At 44.8% G+C, this 21,295-nt stretch overlaps 1 protein-coding gene across 1 annotated transcript in view; it reads left to right on the top strand.

Moving 5' to 3' along the window:
* The window catches only part of arfgef1 (ADP-ribosylation factor guanine nucleotide-exchange factor 1 (brefeldin A-inhibited)), a 40,243-nt gene extending 23,486 nt beyond the window's left edge, over positions 1-16,757 (top strand). The window contains exons 13-39 of the mRNA XM_030768928.1: positions 243-351; positions 2,387-2,588; positions 2,765-2,876; positions 3,869-4,074; positions 4,187-4,271; positions 4,623-4,788; positions 5,262-5,413; positions 5,861-5,989; positions 6,458-6,616; positions 6,766-6,910; positions 7,276-7,366; positions 7,477-7,517; positions 7,640-7,809; positions 8,078-8,229; positions 9,349-9,521; positions 9,865-10,025; positions 10,414-10,544; positions 10,932-11,061; positions 11,185-11,320; positions 11,433-11,571; positions 11,703-11,772; positions 11,907-12,066; positions 12,181-12,320; positions 12,653-12,821; positions 13,200-13,338; positions 15,965-16,082; positions 16,493-16,757. Of these exons, the coding sequence (XP_030624788.1) occupies positions 243-351; positions 2,387-2,588; positions 2,765-2,876; positions 3,869-4,074; positions 4,187-4,271; positions 4,623-4,788; positions 5,262-5,413; positions 5,861-5,989; positions 6,458-6,616; positions 6,766-6,910; positions 7,276-7,366; positions 7,477-7,517; positions 7,640-7,809; positions 8,078-8,229; positions 9,349-9,521; positions 9,865-10,025; positions 10,414-10,544; positions 10,932-11,061; positions 11,185-11,320; positions 11,433-11,571; positions 11,703-11,772; positions 11,907-12,066; positions 12,181-12,320; positions 12,653-12,821; positions 13,200-13,338; positions 15,965-16,082; positions 16,493-16,699 (3,792 nt within the window). The 3' untranslated portion in view covers positions 16,700-16,757. The remainder of the gene's footprint in view (positions 1-242; positions 352-2,386; positions 2,589-2,764; positions 2,877-3,868; positions 4,075-4,186; positions 4,272-4,622; positions 4,789-5,261; positions 5,414-5,860; positions 5,990-6,457; positions 6,617-6,765; positions 6,911-7,275; positions 7,367-7,476; positions 7,518-7,639; positions 7,810-8,077; positions 8,230-9,348; positions 9,522-9,864; positions 10,026-10,413; positions 10,545-10,931; positions 11,062-11,184; positions 11,321-11,432; positions 11,572-11,702; positions 11,773-11,906; positions 12,067-12,180; positions 12,321-12,652; positions 12,822-13,199; positions 13,339-15,964; positions 16,083-16,492) is intronic.
* The last annotated feature ends 4,538 nt before the right edge of the window (positions 16,758-21,295 follow it).

Below are 21,295 nucleotides of genomic sequence, written 5' to 3'. Positions count from 1 at the left end.
ATAGTCTGTCCCTGCGTGTAAGCCTCCATTTAGCTTCAGCAGTACAGAGAATACACGCAGATGTAATGAAAGAACATCTTTGACATGTCTTCATAGCACAAGTCTAACGGTTCGTCTGGTAAAAAAGGCAGTGAACTGCAGCGTGAAAAGCTGTTCTAAAAGGTTTTTTTGTAGAAGGGGTCTGGGCAGAGTTTGATCCCTGGGTGTGTGTGTGTGTGTGTGTGTGTATATTCCTTCCCCAGGATCTGACGCTGAGAAAGAAAGGTCTGGAATGTCTGGTGTCCATTCTCAAGTGCATGGTCGAATGGAGCAAGGATCAATATGTCAACCCAAACTCTCAGACCAGCCTCGGTAAGAGTCTAGCACCGTCTGCGAACAACATGCGCTACCACTCCACTTATCATTAATTTATCAGACTTAGGGAGCAGAGCGGTCGATGGCGGCGGTGTTTGTCATTGGAACAACTGGTTTCACTCTCCGCCCAGCCAGAGGGGGTTTCTATGACTAAGAATGCGTTAATTCCTAAGCACTTCCCTGGGAGTATAGCAACTCTGTTTACCGCAAGGTTGTTACACAAGGGCAAACGAATGGGTGTCGTCTTTTTTTTTTTTTTTTTTCCTTCCCCCGCAAAGAGTTTTTCTTAAGCCTCGAGGAGGAGCCTGAAAATGCGGTTAGGAGAGCCGGATACGCCAAAGCTTTCATCTTTATCAAACGGCCCCCCAGCGACTCTCGGTCACAGAGGCTAACGCAGTCAGACTGAGAGAGGCGAGGGAAGCGGACCCTAAGGCGGCCGCTACCGGAGACTGCCTGGACTCGGACCCGCCCGTTTGCGACGGCCCCAGGCAGTCTCCCTGTGCCGTACCGATGCCTCTGTAGAGCCCGGAGGACTTGGCGCCGATTCTGAGAGGAGGAGATCTCAGAGGTCCGTAGGGAGTCCCGCTCCCTTGCTCTGAGCCCACTCCAGGCACCGAAGACTCGCCAATCAGCAGCGATATTAGACTCGTTAATTAAGAAAGCAGTGGCATTATTGACGCGTTTAGGTCCCCTAATTAGCCGCGGTGCTGGAGCCAGAGCCTCAGTAAGAACTTCTTGAATGGCAGTTGTTATGAAAGCGTACTGTGCTCAAACACTAGTTTCTATTGCAACCAGCATGTTATAAAGCATCGTCTGCGAAACTCAGGCTGTTATAATGTCAGCGAGGAAACATTAATTAGGGGCTTTTTTTTTGGTTTTCTTAACTCATCTCACCGGTCTGTCTCTTGTTTGTTCTCTTGTTTTATGGGCGCACATCAAAGCGAGGGCAGGTAATAGACCTAGCTTGGTTTGTGTTTGTCACAGCCCTGTTGCCGTAGAAACCATAGAACTGATTAAAGGAGCTTCCGTGTAATCGACGAAATGGCTTTCAGTAGTCTCTGTATTCCATTAGATTATCCCTGTCTTCCCTCACCATCTGCATAAGCCACTTCATAAGTAAATAATAAAACCCTTTTTCTTTTTTTTCTTTTTTTTTCTTTTTTTTTGGTAGAAGTAGATATGTGTTTTGTGTTTGTTGTCTATAAATAGCCAGCACTCTTTGGTATGAAGTGTGGCTGTGCTTTATTGTATATTCATGTCTATGGGATATAGCTCTGTGTTGTGTACCATAGTGTTTGTTTCTGTTTCTGATACAGAGCAGGTAAGTGTCTCTGTGACACAGCTATCTCTTTCTCTTCTCTCTCTGCCTTTGAGAAGGGTCCTGCCAGTTCACATTACTGTGCCGGCCAAAGTGCTAAATGTTTCAGAGAGTTTCCACTGTGTAATAGGATCCCGTGTGCTACACTGTCCGCTACACGCAACCATCAGCTAGTTTTGGAGTAGCACCAGGTCCTCTAGCCTGTCGCCTGAACTGCGCGGTTCATGTCACCCTGTTTGTGTTTTTTTGTTTCGTTTCGTTTTGTTTTGTTTTGTTTTGTTTTGTTTTTTCCACTGAGTTCCCATTCTCATCCAAGGCTAAAGACTTTATTGGATAAGTGACCTTGTTAATGGTTTGTGAACCTCATAAAGAGCACTGCTGTGAGGAGTCCGCTCCCAGACACAGCACACATCACACCCCACTGAGGACCATAATGAATCAAACTGCCCTTGTCTCTATAGTATGTGAGATTCATTTGCTTAGCAAAGTGTATTCAGTGTTCTCTCTCTCTCTCTCTCTCTCTCTCTCTTTTTCTCTCTCTCTCTCTCTCTCTCCCCCTCTCTCACGCTTTCTTTCTCTCTCTCTCTATCTTTCTCTCTCCCACCCCTCTCTTTTTTTCTCTCTCTCTCTCTCTCTCTCTCTCTATGTTTCTTTTTTTCTCTCTCTCTCTGTCCTTCTCCCCCCCCCCCCCCCTCTCTCTCTCTCTGCCCTCAGGGCAAGAAAAGCCTTCAGAGCAGGAGCCGACTGAGACCAAACATCCAGAGACCATTAACCGCTATGGAAGCATCAACTCCTTGGACTCCACGGCTTCCTCAGGCATCGGCAGCTACAGCACACAGATGTCGGGCACAGATAACCCCGAGCAGTTTGAAGTCCTCAAGCAGCAGAAAGAGATCATAGAGCAAGGCATTGACCTGTAAGCCTTCCTGCCTCCATCCCATAAACCTGCAAAGAAAAAACGAAATTAGAATATTCTTTTAATGTCTCCTGTTCCATAGACTGGTTTGCACTACTAACAGAGGCACGGCACCGGACGCAGAAATGCGCTGTTTAATAATTCACTGTGATAATAATTCCTAATCTCCTGTATAGGTTCAACAAGAAACCAAAGAGGGGTATTCAGTACCTGCAGGAGCAAGGCATGTTGGGAACTACCCCCGAGGACATTGCTCAGTTCTTGCACCAGGAGGAGCGGCTTGATTCTGTAAGGCCCTCGGCCACTCTTTGACTTTTTTATCAGGGGTTATGCCAAGAGAAGCTTTCAGCTCAGTTTTTGGCTTAGCAAAACGTGTTGGGGTAGTTTTATATTAGTACTTACTGCAGGAGTAAGTGTAGTATCTTTCAGAACCGCGTTCAACTATAATCCCAAAATGAAACTGTGCTATTTTTGACACTTGATGTTGTTACTGGTTAATCCATTTCACACCGTTACAGTTGCCATAACACGAGGCCCAGCTGCAGGTCTGAGAACAGAGGGATAAAAAAAAACAAAAAAACGAACACTTAAGCTAGTAAAGATCTTTTAGATTGCCGTTTGCAAACTTCCACTCCAAGATGATTTCAGGTCCTCTGAAGGCATCGGTGTTTACGTCAGCAGCGCTCGTCAAGGCGCTCCACACGCAGTTCTAATCTGAGTGAAAGAGTGCTCCACTTATTTACCCTGAAACAAGAGCTCTTTAGCACTTCTCCCATAGCCTGCTGGCAAAACACGCCGCTGGAGCGCAGACGTATACCTAACCTTCCACTCATACGAAGGGAAATCGAGATCAGTTTCCCATTTTGTGTTCACCACGTGTATTTTAATTCAGCACATTATCTTAGTCCTTAGCTGACACAAATATACTGTCGAACAAGCTTCCAGAGAAGCTGCACTTGGTGAACTACCTGTTGTTTATTTTGAAAAGCTGACGTCATTGTCAGACCTTGGGCAAAGCAGTGTTTGAGTCACCGGGCCCCGTCCCAATTCTCCTCAGCACTCCCTTTCCCTCATGAGTTCATTCTTGTTCAAAGCTATCGTTTATTTTTTTTAAAAGACATAAGATTCGTATGACTCAGTCACAGAGCTGTATGTTTGTAGTCTCCTGTTAAATGTAACGTTTAGCAAGAATACTGTCCTTTTTGAACGCGACCTCAACACTAACACTGACCTCGGTTCAACCTCTGTCCTGCTTCTCTATCCTCTATCTCTTATCACAGACTCAGGTAGGAGAGTTCCTGGGGGACAACGACCGTTTAAACAAAGAAGTCATGTACGCCTACGTGGACCAAATGGACTTCCAGGGCAAAGACTTTGTGTCCGCGTTACGAATGTTCTTGGAGGGCTTCCGTCTCCCCGGGGAGGCTCAGAAAATCGACCGGCTGATGGAGAAATTCGCTGCTAGATATTTAGAATGCAACCAAGGGTGAGTGCGACGTTCCGCAGTGATGAACTGTTTCGTTGGTTGCGCGGTGTTTGACCGTTGATCCGGCGCCCTTGAGCAAGTGTTCCTTTGTCGTCTCACTCTCTCTCCTCAGGCAAACGCTGTTTGCGAGCGCAGACACGGCCTACGTCCTCGCCTATTCCATCATCATGCTCACGACAGACCTTCATAGTCCGCAGGTCTGTTTCCCACCCCACACCATCTGCGAAAAGCCTTTCTCGACACGCTGTCTTTCCCCACTTAATTAATGCATTGTTTAAAGCCGCGCCAGAGCAAATAGAGAGCGTTTCTCTTCCAGTCCATGAATGGTAATGAGAATGGAGAATTTAAGATGCACGTTTAATTTATGCTCCTGAAATGCGAACGGAATCGCAATGCAATTTCGATTCGAGCCCGTCGTTTTGTAAATGTTCCCCCCCCCCCCAAAAAATAAACAGATGTTATCGCAATTCAATGCATAATTTTTCTTTCACCTTTTCTTTTTTTTTTTTTTTTTCTTTTTTTTTTTTTTTTTCTTTTTCTTTTTGCAGGTGAAGAACAAAATGACTAAAGAGCAGTATATCAAAATGAACAGGGGGATTAATGACAGCAAAGACTTGCCTGAGGAGTACCTGTCTGCCATCTACGACGAGATCGCCGGGAAGAAAATATCCATGAAAGAGACGAAGGAATTAACTCTCAAGTCAAGTAAACAGAGTGAGTTTTTGCTGCGTGCTGCGGTAAACACAGGAACACCATTTGGGTCTTTGATTGCTTATGTCAAATGCCATTTTACACCCAGCAGCGGATGTTAAATAACCACTCGAAGAAAAAAAAAACGGAATCTGTCTACAGTCATCAGCCCCTGATTTAATCTGTGGCTTTCTGGTCAACAAATAAACTCTTCTCTGCCTTTGTTTCAGCCGCACTTACTTTGGGAGAACAAAATTATTGAGTTAGAAATCAACAAGTGAAGGGGGGCTGCTTGCTAGAAAAAAAAAAAACATTATTCCCTCAAAGTACAAACTCCATAAATAATACAATATGATCAGAAAATAAATACAGCAGTTGCAGGCATGTATGTGTCAAAAGGAGGCTTAGGTGTTGTGAGAAATCACTGAGCGTGTAAGGAATGTCTAAGTGTGTGTGTATGTGCACGTGCGCGCGCCGTGCTGCTGTTCCTGGATCAGGTGTAGCCAGCGAGAAGCAGAGACGGTTGCTGTATAACGTGGAGATGGAGCAGATGGCGAAGACGGCCAAGGCTCTGATGGAAGCAGTGAGCCATGTTCAGGCCCCCTTCACCAGCGCCACACATTTGGAACATGTCAGGCCTATGTTTAAGGTACAAGACACACACACACACACACACACACACACTCTCTCACTCACCGTATCTGCATGTAGCACGTCAGACCCGTATTTAAGGTACGACGCGTGCACAGACACACGCCCCACACTCAGACCGTAACATATCAAGACTCCTGTTGAAGATATGCCTTTAAGATAAACGCATACTTACACGTTCACATAAACACGTTAAAGTTACAACATACACACCTGGAAAATGTCAGAGCCCGTCGGAGAATGAAAAGTACACAGTTTGTTCCACGCGTTATCTCCGAACAGTAAAAGTTTGAGGTCAGACCGGGTCCTCTTACCACTAAATTGTTTTAAGAGGCTGTTTACATGACCCCCGATAAGACTATTATTTCCTCTTCTCAAAACCAATGCACTTACTGCTGCCCACAGCAGTTTCCAGTCACTCTGATAAATACCCGCTCCTCCACAGCTGGCGTGGACGCCCTTTTTGGCAGCGTTCAGTGTTGGGCTGCAGGACTGCGATGACACCGAGGTGGCATCTCTCTGTCTGGAGGGGATCCGATGTGCCATCAGGATAGCCTGCATCTTCACCATTCAGGTTTCTATCCATCCTTCTCTCTCTCTCTCTCACTCTTAAGTCTCGTCTAACGGGGTGCAGTGCGTTATCTGCGAGGTGTTTTAGAGATAAGTAATGTATTCATACTTTTATTAGTGATTAAGATGATAGCACTCTTATATATAATTATCTTTTAATTTAATGTTTTGGCATAATGCTGCTGTTCATCTATAAAGGGCGGACAGTTCCTCAGGGCTTTTGTTTATTCATTAGACCTGATTAGCTGTCTCTCTGTGCCGCTTTGCAGGGACACAAAGCGTTTGAAGTTCGGTTAATGATCAGCTATGAAATGCAAGGTGTCATTAAAAAAAAAAAAAAAAAAAGACAAGCGTGACCTCACACTCACACAATTGCAGGTGTTAGGATTGTACCATGTGGAAACTGACCGGAGGGGGGGTGGGGGGGGGGTTTGAGAGAGGTTAAACTGATGTTTTTGGTGGTCTGTTCCAGCTGGAGCGTGATGCCTACGTTCAGGCCTTGGCCCGTTTCACTCTGCTGACGGCCAGCTCCGGCATCACAGAGATGAAGCAGAAAAACATCGACACAATCAAAACGCTCATCACCGTAGCGCACACTGACGGGAACTATCTGGGCAACTCGTGGCATGAGGTGAAGTGGAATGTTATAACCGGCTGTTTAAAGCTGTTTCCGCAGCGGTTTCGTACCCGGCTCTGAGCTGAGACTGTATTTAAGTGTACCCATACGCAACAGACTCTGGAGAAGCCTCTCTCTGTGTGTGTGTCTTTATGTTCCCCCAGATCCTGAAGTGTATCAGTCAGCTGGAACTGGCCCAGCTTATTGGTACGGGAGTGAAGGCGCGTTACATCTCTGGAACGGTGCGGGGGAAAGAGGGCTTCATCACCAGCACTAAAGAACAAAGTTCTGACGAATATCTGGGCCTGGGTGAGTTACCAAACCCAAATACACGTTCAGGGTGAGTTACGAACCCAAACACAGGCCTGGGGAAGACGCGGTGTTTTCTGACACTGGCTCTGTGAAATTAAATTTGCGTCATCACATACCCCTCAAAATACACCACCTCCGTGGTTACTGGTTACCTCCTCGCCCACGCTATGTAAATGACCGAGAGAAAGTTCTAGATTTCTTCACGAGGCTATCGAGTCAACAGATGCGACTCCTGTGCAACCTCTGACATCACAAATATCGCTTTAACTGAGCCATGTGATATCAGCATAAGGAGCCATTGATGGTGTCTGAGCGTCTAACCTGATTTTGCAGTAAGCATGAGACTGGTGTCTGTTCCACAGTTGGAGGGAACGTGGATCGTAAGCAGATTGCCAGCATACAAGAGTCTATCGGAGAGACCAGCTCTCAGAGCGTGGTGGTCGCTGTAGACAGGTACGCTGCGGACTTTCCTCTGATTTTCATTCGATAAAGAAATAAATGACATTTGTGAAACGCATATAAACAGCGTGCTAACGACGAGCCTTTTTTTTTGTATACATCAGGATATTCACAGGTTCCACCAGATTGGACGGTAATGCTATCGGTAAGTTCTGAGACCGCGGTTAAAATGCTAATGCGATGGGATGATTTGACTTTTTTTTTTTTTTTTTTTTTTTTTTTTTTGAAGGCCATTTGATTTACAGCGTAATTAACGTTCATTTGCAGTTGACTTTGTGCGCTGGCTGTGCGCTGTGTCCATGGATGAGCTTGCCTCTCCCACACACCCTCGCATGTTCAGCCTGCAGAAGATAGTGGAGATTTCCTATTACAACATGGGCCGCATCAGGCTGCAATGGTCCAGGATATGGGAAGTCATCGGAGACCATTTCAACAAGGTGAGCTCTTCACGGAAGAGGGAAAAAAAAAAAAACATATGGAAGTGGGAAAGATGATGCAACTCATTGTTGTCCTAGTCAAAGAACCGTTGTGGTCAACGTGTCATTGCGTAGCCTAATTTCACATAGAGCATCTCTTATTCATTAGGGACTTGTACTCAAGCAGCTTTTCCGTACAGGATCTTAAAATGTCATCTCTATCTCTCTTTCTCTCTCTCTCTCTCTCTCTCTCTCTCTTTCTCTCTCCCCCGCGTCCCTGTCGGGTCAGGTCGGCTGTAATCCCAACGAAGACGTGGCTATTTTCGCCGTGGACTCGCTACGACAGCTCTCCATGAAATTCTTAGAGAAAGGAGAACTGGCCAATTTCCGATTCCAAAAGGATTTTCTCCGGCCTTTCGAACACATCATGAAAAAGAACAGGTGCCCGTTTTTTTCCCCGTCTTTTGTCAAATGTATCAGCTCAAAGAGGAGTATTGATTAGATTTCGTTTGGAGCACGGAGGGAAGTAGCCGGGTTGATAAGTGGCGTATATCAGTGGTAAATGTCATTTGGAGGAAACTGAGTCATACTGGACCTGATTGAGAAATGACGGAGCTGTTTGTGGGGATGTAGTGGTTGGGTCAGGCCAACACAGCGATACCCCGTCACCTCACAATGCCGCTATTGTGTTCGGTGGCTTCTGTTTGACTGTTTGCTCTGAGTAAACCTGAGGGAGAGGCACCGATTCGCTGTAAAATGTCACACTCAGCCTCGTATTCTCACCAAGAGACAGAATCATCTGTGTGGCCTTTTTTTCTGACTGAATAGATGTACTAGACAGGAACGCAGTCATTTTCACCAGAGTGTTTTGAATAATTGCTAATGATTCTGTTTCTCTCACTTACATTTATGTAAACAAGGTTTGGAGAATGCCTTGCTCGCTGATATACAAAATGTTTACGCTAAGCTGTCACGGCTGTCTTAGAAGTTGCAGAGACAGCCTGTGATCTTCGGTTTGACTCATTGAAAAGCTAGGCAAAGAGTTCACTTTTCGTTTCTGGAGTCTGAGGAAAATAACTGGTAAATTCAGAGCGTCGGAGGCTTGTGTGTAAACAGTCCACAGGTTGTGTGAGGTCAGGAGGCCCCCGGAGTGCTGTGTTGATTAGCTTCAGTGAGCGAGAGCCATACCCACCCCTCTCTCATTCATCATCGCTGGGCGTAAAATAGGCCAGCCGGCCACACACGCGCACGCACACGCGCACCCCTGCACGCACACACTGTCGGTTTTGATTGGGGCCAAATTTGTGAAGAGCTTTCCTGTGCGTGTGAGTATGTGTGTGTGTGTGTGTGTGTGTGTGTGTGTGTGTTTGTGTGTGTGTGTGTGCGCGCGCGCGCGTGTGTATGAGTGTGGATGTTTTGTGTGTGAGTATGTGTGGGTGTGTATGTGTGTGTGTGTGTGTGTGTGTATGCGAGTACATGCGCGTGCGTGTGTTGGCTCCTGTGGGGCACGGCTCGTGGACAGCTACGTGTGCTAATGGACGCCCGTTCTGCCTTTCGCAGGTCTCCTACCATCAGAGACATGGTGGTACGCTGCATCGCTCAGATGGTGAACTCACAGGCCGGGAACATCCGCTCCGGATGGAAAAACATATTCTCCGTCTTTCACCTGGCCGCCTCCGACCAGGACGAGAGCATTGTCGAACTTGCCTTCCAGACCACTGGACATATCGTCAGTGAGTGCCAGCAATTACGCAAAGTCTAAGATTTTCATCAAAACCTTCATTTTCACAGTTTTGTAACTGAGATTTTTAATTACATTGACTTTTGTATAACGTGCCACTTTAGACGATGGCCTGCTGACAGGCCGTAATCTGCCTGGTTCTTTCCAGATTCGGTGTTGCAGTCAGATGACACGCTGCTGTAATTTAATTAAAAATATAATGGAAAAAGCGCCATGATTCTAAGGGTGTCTGAAATCATTAATGTTTGGAACTCTATTTTGTAACTTTTAATTTAGTGTCCAACACAACACGTTGTGAATTGGTCACATTGCTGACCTGTTTTGCTCTTTTCCAGCTGACGTGTTTGAGAAGCACTTTCCTGCCACCATTGACTCCTTCCAGGACGCAGTGAAATGTCTGTCTGAATTTGCGTGTAACGCCTCCTTCCCTGACACCAGTATGGAGGCCATCCGACTGATCCGCCACTGTGCCAAATACGTGTCTGACAGGCCCCAGGTCAGTATCGGTGGGGCGAACTCTATTTACCACGCAGGCAGGATCAGGCCTCAGATCAGTGTCCGTTCAGTTACTGTCCATTTTACTGAGACAGGTCACTGACATTATTCTCTCCTCTTAAGGGAGAGTCTTCATTCACTTAGCAGTCATTGGTTTACACCACTGCAGGGCTAATGTGTACTCTATGTGGGGGTGTGTGAGGCCATCTGTTTTTGCAGTAACTGTGAAAAATGGGATAGTCGCCAAGTAACGATAAAACCTCTACCAGTTTGTAAACAAGGTATACAACTAGGTACGCAAAAATATCTATGCCCGTACATTTTTTGGTTGTGTTGTTTTTGTTTTCTTATAAAGTGTAGCATGGTGAGTGTGTGCTTCTGTTTGGCAGGCTTTCAAAGATTACACAAGTGATGACATGAATGTAGCACCTGAGGACCGCGTGTGGGTCCGTGGTTGGTTCCCCATTCTCTTTGAGCTCTCCTGCATTATCAACAGGTGCAAGCTGGACGTGAGAACCAGGTCAGAGGAACTACAAGTTCTCCTCATTTCATTGCCGAAAAGCAGAACGGCCCAGCCATTCTGTTCAGCATGATTTTAATTCATTCACCTATCTTCATAACCAGGTTCAAAGATCTGTATATGCAGAACAGAATTGTGACTGTGATAGCTACGATAGCATCAGTTCAAATGCTTTTCTACTACAGTTCAGTACAGGTTTTCGTAAAATGACAGGCATGCTTCATTTTCTGAACCAATAAGAGCTGATGTGGAATCTCTTCCAAAGAGCTTGACGGGCTGTAATCTGCCCGGCTCTTTATAGGTCGGCCGTTGAAGCCGATGACATGCTGTTGGTGTTGTGTTGTTGTTGTTGGTTTGGCATTCGTTTGTCTTGTGTTTGCGACACAGAGGCCTGACCGTGATGTTTGAGGTGATGAAAACATACGGACACACGTACGAGAAACACTGGTGGCAAGACCTGTTCCAAATCGTTTTCCGAATATTCGACAACATGAAGCTACCCGAGCAGCAAACTGAGGCAAGTTCGCTCGCATGAAACTCAAAAGCGGAATTACCACCGGAAAACCGTATGTCTCTCAGTCGAATGAATTGAAATGCCAGGTAAGCCTGGTTAAATGTTTCGTTATTTTTCCTCGTGCAGAAAGCGGAGTGGATGACCACTACATGTAACCACGCACTTTATGCCATCTGTGACGTCTTCACACAGTACTTTGAGGCCCTGAGTGATGTTCTTCTGGACGACATCCTCTCTCAGCTCTACTGGTGTGTCCAGCAAGGTGAGCATGATGTGTAAAAACGAGCTTCGTTACGAACTGTTTCCCTCGTTACTACCGTCTCTCTCTCTCTCTCATTGACTTTCTCTTTATCGCCATCTGTCCAACCCCGTAGATAATGAGCAGTTGGCGAGATCGGGCACTAACTGTTTGGAAAACGTGGTGATACTGAATGGAGAGAAGTTTACACCTGAGACCTGGGACAAGACCTGTAACTGTATGCTGGACATCTTTAAAACTACCATCCCACACGCGTAAGACCCACTGCCTGTACAGCCAACTGGCTTTCAATAATCATTTTTCAACTGTCCTCCCATGCCTTTGGGTTATGAGTGCTGTTTTTCTAGCATTGAATTAATTTTGTCCTAAAATCTCTTGGTCTCAGGCTCCTCACATGGAGACCAGCAGGTACAGAGGGGGATCATACGGCACAGCTGGAGTCAGACAAACAGCTGGTACGAAAAACAAAATAAAAATGTGTTGATTCGACTAAACTTTCGACTTATTCACCTTGTCGAAGATTGTTCTCACTGGGTCTATTCTATTTCATGTGTGATGACTCAAACCGTTCTCTTCTCGGTACCCACAGGACTCCATTTCCCAGAAATCAGTAGACATTCAGAGTCGTTCTGAGGACCAGCAGTCCGTGAGCAGTGCAGAAAAGTCATCCGGTGAAACCCGTCGGCAAAGTCAGTTCAGCGTCGCCTCGGGCACGTATGAGGACGGCTCCAGAGGCAGGACCCCAGCCAGTTAGTGCTTTATGTGTTGACCCGGGGAGAGTTGTATCTCCAAAAACATCTCTCTCCACGAGCCATTTGGTAATTCTGTTTGTGTTTTTGTGTGTGTGTGTTTGTCATCCACAGAGATACAGGAGCAGAGGTTGTTTGCTGCTCTCCTCATTAAGTGTGTAGTTCAGCTGGAACTCATCCAAACCATAGACAACATCGTCTTCTTCCCAGCCACGAGCAAGAAGGAGGACGCTGAGAACTTTGCAGCTGCTCAGGTAATTATTCACCTGACTCGACATGGAGTGTTAGACTATTAGCTATGAAACAGAGTAATATCAGAATATATTTGTAAATATGAGGTCTGTAGGAAGAGGTCTGTCCATTCAGATAGTAATCTAGGAAGTGTATTTTACGGTAAGAACAGCAGGGTTTGTAGATGTAGTGGGAGTCTTTGCCTGGGGCACTCAGTGGAGCACTGCTGCAGTTTCTTAATTGTGTCATGAAAGGCTGCTCAGGTCGTGTGCAGTTCTGTGTTTTGTTCATTAACTACCGCTTTAAAGTATGCTGTTGTGAAGCATGTAAGAGACGTTTGTCCTGGCCCGTGCAGAGAGACGCTCTGGACGCTGACGTCCACGTGGAAACGCAGGATCAGGGAATGTATCGCTTCCTGACCTCTGAGCAGCTCTTCAAACTGCTGGACTGCCTGCTGGAGTCCCACCGCTTCGCCAAGGCCTTCAACTCCAACAACGAGCAGAGGACCGCCCTCTGGAAGGCCGGTGAGCGCTCCCGCCGAAGAGGCTAATGCCCCGCATTCCGTTTCAGGCTGAATTTATGAAGGATTAGTTTGCAAATGTGTTTTTTTTTTTTTTTGTAAAGGAATAGGAATAGGGAATGTGCGTACAAAAACCGTCCACGGTATTGAGGTCAGCGCTTGCGCTTTTCCACGCAATTCGCTGATCCCCGTCGTATCGCAAAACATTTGTAAAATATGGATGATGTCGTATGTGCGCACCAGCCTCCTCTGCCATCAGAAGCATCTGTTTTTGTTGTCAAAAAAAAAATGGAAAAGCGTCCAGCCGTCCTGCGGGGGAACTGCGGGACATGAAAGTAAAGCGAGTCTATTGTCTGTGTGTGTGTGTGTGTGTGTGTGTCAGGTTTCAAAGGGAAGTCCAAGCCCAATTTACTGAAACAGGAGACCAGCAGCCTCGCCTGCGGCCTGCGCATCCTGTTCCGCATGTACACGGACCCCAGCCGACAAGACGCGTGGGAGGAGGTCCAGAGACGACTGCTCAAGTAAGACCTTTAACCTTTAACCTCACAGACGTGTCCAAAGCCCCGCACGAACGCCCATACACGCCATCCTCCTCGATACAGAGAGCGCTGACTGTTTGTTAACTGTCTCGACTTTTATTTTGCTAACCACCGCTTAGCCCTGACCAGATATGAATGGACTGCACTGCCTATGAACACCTGTGGACAATCTTTAGTGTTATATGAGATCTCACCTCTGCAGGGATAGGCATTTACGCATTATTAACGTGGACGTCCGTGCTGATTTGCGTCTCATAGCTCCTAGCTATACTTTTGCCTTGACTCTTATCAGACGTGATAGGACGGCGGGCGTCCGCTCTCTGTGTACCTGGTCTCCTTATCTCTGACCTGCCCCGGGCCTCCCTCAACCCCGGTGGAAGAGTGCTCCACTGAAGCCACAGTGATGCACTCCAGTCTGAGAACAATACAGGCGATAAGTCAAATCATGGAAATGAAAACGGTTCTGCGTGCGTTTCACAGTGATTTAAATTGTAATTAGCAAGTATGTTTTCCATACGAAAGACTGGTATTAAACCAAACCTCCGTATATGAGTTTCTAAAATAGCACGAGACATGGTTAAAAAGAGGTTGGTGCCCAAGTACAGTCCAGTTACTGAATTAGTCATGAACAGCAGGGTGGAAAGTCAAAGCTGCATGACAAACTGGGAAGATCTATCACAGGAAAGAGGAACAGTAGACACTGTAAACTTCTTCAGCAGACACAGATGGACATTTAACAAGATAGCGCCCAAAAACCACAAAACAATTTCCTAAAACTACCACAGAACTGTATCCACACCTCTGTGATCAACTGTCAGCAAAACTATATTATAATCTTTACAAATGTGAAATTTTAAGTAGGGCTGCCATTTTGAAACCAGTTAAAAATTCAGTTCTAATGAATATCAAGCATAAAACAACCTCTGTAATGTGAACTGAATAATTCACAAACTGTTTTACACAACTATATGCTTTCTACAGCATTAGATGAAAAGGATTTCAAATGAACCTTTTATAGAAAGAATTTGCAGGAATCCTGGGTCGTTTAACCATCAGCACCTAACTTTATTCAAAAGGGAGCCCAGCCCCAGTGACAATGCATAACTTTACGCAGTTATCTCATCACACTCACACACACGGCTGAACTGAGGTAAAAGTTTATCCCGTGTGCGGCGGGATGAAGTCATGCACCCTCGCTGGCTTCCCCAAAACTTCAGATGTAAACATCATTAAACTTTTATGGGAGCTTTTAAAATACACCGCACAGAGCAGATATTCGCTGCCTTCATCCTTTAAAGAAGTGGAGATTTTCTCTCTTTAAAGACAGATGAATATCCTGCCTAAAACAGTTCAAAACATCTTCACTCTAATATTCCAAGGCAGACTTATGCTGTGATAAGGTGGAAGGCAAAGAAGGCCATCCAACTGTGTGTAGTTCATAAACATTCACATCCTGTCTTGTGTTTTCACATTTGGTCTACACCCTTTACATGGTCATTTACTCAAATGATCCGATAATCTTAATAGCTATTAATTATTTAGGGCCAAGGGCATGCCAACAGGTGCTGTTAGTTCATTTTGTCGCGCGTGTGTATTTATTGATTAGAGAGCGTTGGCGCCATGACCTGGAAACAGCAGCTGTTTATTTAAGCAAACAGACCCAGATGATGTGGTCTGTGTAACCCGAGGAAATGAAGACGTCCAAAAAGTCAATACGTACCCCATGGGCTGCATACTAAACCCCAAATCAGCCAACGCAGCAAAAAGGCAGCATTTAAGTGAACCGAAGGCCCAGAATAAACACGGCTTTGGCCCAGAATCACATACTAATTGATGTACAGAAGAGATGCAGTTTATTATATCTACTAAAAAAAAAAAGTGTGGATATCGTCTCATGCAAAATGAATGCAGGAAATGAGTGTGAAATTACGGACACTATTATCTCTCTAAAACAGACCACTCACTGTAATCACAGCTTTCACGTAAATGCGTCACTCACACCAAATAACAACCACAAAGTTGAGTTCCAGTCACAGACTAGAACCAGATAGAAAACGATAAGTCCGGGTTTTCCAGCTTTTCCCTCTGCTGGCTGGGAGGACCCCGTGAGACCCATGAGGGGCAGACTCTCCACTCCAGCCTGTCTGTGTGTGAACATCAGAATGCCTAATCTGCAGCCATGTGTTAGGATGTCCTGTGTTGAGTGTACGAGAGCGGACGGCCCAGATGTGCGGGCTCGATTACCGAGGGACACTTAACCAGGCTAAAGGAGATTTGGGGAGGTAATTGGGTTTTGGAGATTGGAGCAAGGAGGAGGTGGAGGAGGAGAGAGGTGGCTGTTATGTAACTGGAGGCTCCTAACAGTGGAGAACAAACAACTCTTAACAACTCTGTGCCTCTGCATGTGACTGCATGTGTCGTTACGTTATGGCTCCCTCACCGCCCACCCATGGTGATCTTAAAAGGCCCCCATCCAACAACTTGGTGGAGTTTTAATTTGATGCAGTTGAACAACTTTTGGATGAGTTTCTCTCTCTCTCGCTCTCTCTCTCTCTGTTTTCATTGTTTAGTGAAGGTCTTACACTCGCTCTCTCTCCCTATCTCACAGTGTGTGCAGTGATGCAGTTGCCTACTTCCTCACTCTGACATCTGAGAGCCACAGAGAGGCCTGGACCAACCTGCTTCTCCTCTTCCTCACCAAAGTGCTGAAGATCAGTGATGACAGGGTAAGGGCTCCAGTTACCACAGTTAAGTGACTTAACAGCACAGACGCCTCAGACCCGTGACTCACTGAGAGGAGCCGACGCTGAGGTACCACACAAATAATTCAGACTCAGCACGGTGGCAGGATCAGTGGAAAGGTCTGGGTAGGGTTTAAACGTTGTCTACGTCTGTTCAAGGACTGTTCCCCGATCAGTGTAACAGAGACAGCAAGCATTTCATATAAATGATTAATCATCCGTCATTTCTAATTGGCCTCAGTTTGGCTGTTAATGAATTAATGTCTGTGCAACAGAAGAGACAGAGCTGCATAATCAGATTTCTCCTCTGAATACATCAAGGCATAACATTACTCGAGGCTTAATTAGATTAGAGTTAATTGAATAAAAGATTTGTCTGTGTGTTTGGACTTCAGTTTAAGGCACACGCATCCAGATATTACCCTCTGCTGTGCGAGATCATGCAGTTCGACCTGATCCCGGAGCTGAGGGCCGTGCTGCGCAAGTTCTTCCTGCGCATCGGCATGGTTTTCCAAATCGCCCAGGCGCTGGAGCCGGAAGCACAGCCGGAGGAGAGGGAGCCAGAGCAAACCCCCAGCAAGTGCACCTCTCAGGAGGCCTGAGACAAAGAAAACGACAGTGCCTCCAAACTCACGACCTCCAGACAAGGGGGAAATGAAAATCTGGGGGGGGGGGGGGGGGGTCCCGTCCAGACAGTTTAGGATTTAAGAATGATGTGATCTTTTCTCCCCAGTTTAGGGGCAGTTGGGAAGCTGAGAGGACCATATTCTGTCAGTCAGGTGGAGGTTTTCCTTTCAGACCCCAACAGAGGTACTGGTAGCACCACCCCCAAGGGACACAACGCTGATCCTGGGTCAGGAACCACATCCACTCACTGGACAAACGGCCAGGCTTTGTACAGTAGGATAAATCATGTATTGGATCATACTGAGAAGCAAACTATAATGATGACTATTCAATTACTTGATTTCTGAAACATTCAGAAGGTTCAAAATATATTTCAAAAATTGTGTCTCTTGCTCTGTCTTGGCATTATCTCTAAAAGCTGTCTGTTGAATGAGAAAAAAAAAAAAAAAAAAGAAAGCAACATTTTCATTATCAAAGCAAATGATCAATAATTCATTCAAACGGTGTGTAATGTTTGTTACTCTATGATTCTTATGGGGGTTTGTTTTGTTTTGGTTTGTTTTAGTTTGTTTTTTTTGGTTTGTTTTGCACCGCTAATGGCTAACATTAGCATGGAATAGCTCCTTTGGATGAAACTAGTTGTACAGAAATGCAGCTTTGTAATATAATCTCATAACACTAGATTTTTTTGTTTGTTTGTTTGTTTTTTTCTTTCTTTCTTTTTTTTTTTTTTTTTTTTTTGGTTTCTCTGAATTTTGCTGCACTTGTTTTCCTTATCAAATGCACTGGAGATTTTTACTTTTGTGATAATTTATTTAACTATGCCATCGCTCTCCAAGATTGTCCAATGAGATTTCTAATTGATTGATACGACATACACTGATTAGTTAAATTATTCCATTTTATATGTCCTTGACGCTTTTTTAATTACACAAACAAAGTCAACTTGGATCCTCCAAAAAAACAAAAAAAAAACAACTGGAATTTGAAAAATGTATGTTACTCAAAGAGAGCAGCATCTAAATCACTGGTCTGTATCCTTGTTTGAAGTAGGTTTCACTGTACGTGTACAAAATTTACAAAGTTAATATATTTAAATCTACTCTTTGGTTTCGGAGTGGGCTGTCTGTATAGAACATGAATAATGTTAGCTGCGCTTTAAAACATTTGACGGTGTAAGGATCTGAAGCATTCCTGGTTACAGTGGAAAAGTAAAATGTAAAATGGTACAGCACTGTAAAGTTTTCTATGTGGAATAAATAATCTGTACAACCCTCTGTACTATAATCTTTATCATCAAACACATTCTAATCAGGTTATAGGTCAATAAAGTTTTTGAACTTGGCTTATTTGTGCAACTTGAACTGAATTGTTTTACTCTTTCTGGAAAAAAAAACAAAAAAACACTTGCACTCACACAAATATGCCATCTTTCTAAGCTCTCTACTAGTTACACAATATGTAATAAAAATAATTGTATGGATTTTGTAATCTAAATGTGTACACAGTGTGAACACAGAATGTCCCGTTCTTTTATATTAAGTCTATATCTTCAATGACAAGATACACAGTACAGCACTAAGTGAAAATGAACACTCACTTATTTGAGGATCAGGGCAGTGGGGGTGTGGACAAAATTCACCTAGAGCACTCTCAACACACACACACACAAACACACACACACACACTCCTAGAGCAGAGGGGACGGAGGCAGACACTGGCTGATGCGGCTCTGTCTATGCATCTGTTTTATGGTATCTCTGGGGCTCTGTATTCACGCATCCGTTATTTATGATACAAAACCCAACCTATGGGCAGACTGATCAAAACACTAACCTTAAAGCCTAGGATTTCACCAGCCTATCTGGGTATAAGTGCACTTTCAGAACATATGGTAAAATCATCTCAGTTTTTTCTCTGCTGCCAGTGCTAACTGCAGCATTCCTAAGTCAAACTCAGCGTGCAGTAACTCAGTGTGAGACTCAGTAGTCCAAATAATAAGTGGAACACATTACATAAATGAGCTGCATAAATTATTAAATTATTTTTTGGTTTTAAATCTGAATTGCACATTTCTCATAAAGGTCTTTTGGAGGAAGCCTTGATAATGTGGTTACATTAGTGACTTGGGTTTAGTCATGGTAAGTGAAGGGTCTGGTGGTTACATTAGTGACTTGGGTTCAGTCATGGTAAGTGAAGGGTCTGGTGGTTACATTAGTGACTTGGGTTTAGTCATGGTAAGTGAGGGATGTGGTGGTTACATTAGTGACTTGGGTTTAGTCATGGTAAGTGAAGGGTCTGGTGGTTTCATTAGTGACTTGGGTTTAGTCATGGTAAGTGAAGGGTCTGGTGGTTACGTTAGTGACATGGGGTTAGTCATGGTAAGTGAAGGGTCCAGCCTGGTCCTCACTCAAACAGAAGTGATTTAGCATCTCTGGCAGGCTGGGTCTGAGCCAAGGTTGCATGGCAACCACCTCCATGGAAACGTCTGTCAGAGGAGAATAAGTCTCCTGCCAAAAAAACCAATGCCCTTCAACTGCACATACTTCTTCTGGATGGGACAGCGTCTTACGTATGAATTTTGTTAAATCGATAGTTTTATCTATTTATTTGTTTATTCTAAACCACAATTTCTTCATTTCTTTACAATCGTGTCGGAAACTCTGAAACTCTTTTTGAAACCACCTTGAACAAAAACGAGTCTGTGAACACAACTTTTCCCACGCGAGGACATCTTTTCATCTTGCGGTTCTGTCTCGGCATGTGTTAGCGCGAGTCCAAACACACTGACCACGGAGAGCTTATGAAGTTTAAGACAGGTGAGTCAGTAAAACATAAAGAGCCATAAAAATCCCAGCCACGTTCATCCTCCCCTGCTTGTCCTTCAGTGTCACTGAGCTGGCTGCTCTTTGCCTGGCAGTTGGCACGGGGCTGTGGGTTACACTGGCACCAGCTGTCAGAGGAATGTCCTGAGGTGGCAGTAGGTGTGGTGGAGCGTGAAGTCTCTTGGTGCATCCTGGTCACAACTGAAGACAAGGTGTGGCAGATTAATCCCGTTCTCATTGGATGGAGTCATCGCCATGACGGAGCATATTCCATCGAGCTAAGAAGCAAGTTATGTAATGACAAATAATGCGTTTGGCCATTAAATATAAACTCTCTGCTCCCAAAATGTTGTTATAAATTCTTTTTCTGACACTAATGTTCATTTAAGCGTCCATTCAAAGCTTTATAGCTCTCTGGATCAAAATAAAACAAACATCCAACTTAAGTTTCTTTAAAAAGGGGATTTGTTTTTTTTTTCCCCAAGACACACCATGGATTCACCTTCCTTGTTGGACTGAGCTGAAAAGGTCTTACCAATAAAAGCACTATCTGCCTCTAATAGAGAACCTCTCCCTGGGTCTCCAGCAGAGTTCTCCCTCTGGACAAATAAACACATCGATAAAAATGTCATGTCAATAACACAGGCTGTCAGAGAGAAGTAACAGTGTGTATTTATCCTGCCAGGCCATGGAAAAGTGGGTCACACTAATTCTAAGGAACCAAACTGAGGAGCAGGGCGTCCGTCCCACTCACCAACTGATGATGATGATGATGATGATGATGATGATGATGATGATGATGATGATGATGATGATGTTTCACAGGAGATGACAGGTCAAAGTAATCTGAGACGAAAGAACTGAGTGAGGACACTAACAGTGCTCAGAACAAAAAAGAGAGTGTGTGTGTGTGTGTGTGTGTGTGTGTGTGTGTGTGTGTGTGTGTGAGCTGAGCCCAGTAAATATTACTTGGAAATTTTGGTCTTTAGGGATGTATTCAGGATGTTTTTTCTCCACTGTATTACCCATGGAGAGAGAGTAATGATGCACACATTCCTTGCATCTATGCTTTATACCTTTTGTGTGTGTGTGTGTGTGTGTGTGTGTCTGTGTGTGTGTGTGTGTGTATGTGTGTGTGTGCCTGTGTGCAGGACCGGCACATGCACTTCTGCCGCCCTAGGCGAAAGACAATTATTCTGCCCCTATTTGCATCGTACCATTACCAGCAACAACATACAATGCCAATATGTCATACACATAATGCAAATAGTCTAGTTCAACGCTAGTGCACTCCAAGTGTCAACAATATTAAAGTAGGCATGATAGAGTATGCTGTCATTTTTTCAGATCCATATACAAATAAAGCACCAAACAGGTCTGCATAAAATAACGACAATAACCTGGTTCCAAATTCTTTACCGCTGAGTCATGACAGCACAGCTGTTTTCCAGATAATCCCATTTCAGCTCCTCAAACTAAATAATAACAGCGCAAATCCTCCTCCTATGCACCAGTTTCTCATGTGCGTAAAACACACGCACGCGAAATCTGCGCAAGCACATTGCATCATCAGCAGATTCAGCAGATTCATCAACGACGAGGGATCCTTGCTAACACTCCCGGGATCCATATATTTTAACGACGAGGCGTTCTGTTTTTGGAGGGCTTGCTCCTTCAATGGGCTCCTCTTTTTATATTTGCAGCCAGATAATTTTTTGGTCGTTTAGACATGCTGCTTTCCTTATC

Source organism: Chanos chanos, chromosome 3 (genome assembly GCF_902362185.1).
Source record: "Chanos chanos chromosome 3, fChaCha1.1, whole genome shotgun sequence".
Taxonomy (NCBI): Eukaryota; Metazoa; Chordata; class Actinopteri; order Gonorynchiformes; family Chanidae; genus Chanos; species Chanos chanos.
Note: the sequence above shows the minus strand (reverse complement) of the source record. Positions and strands in the feature narration are given on the sequence as shown.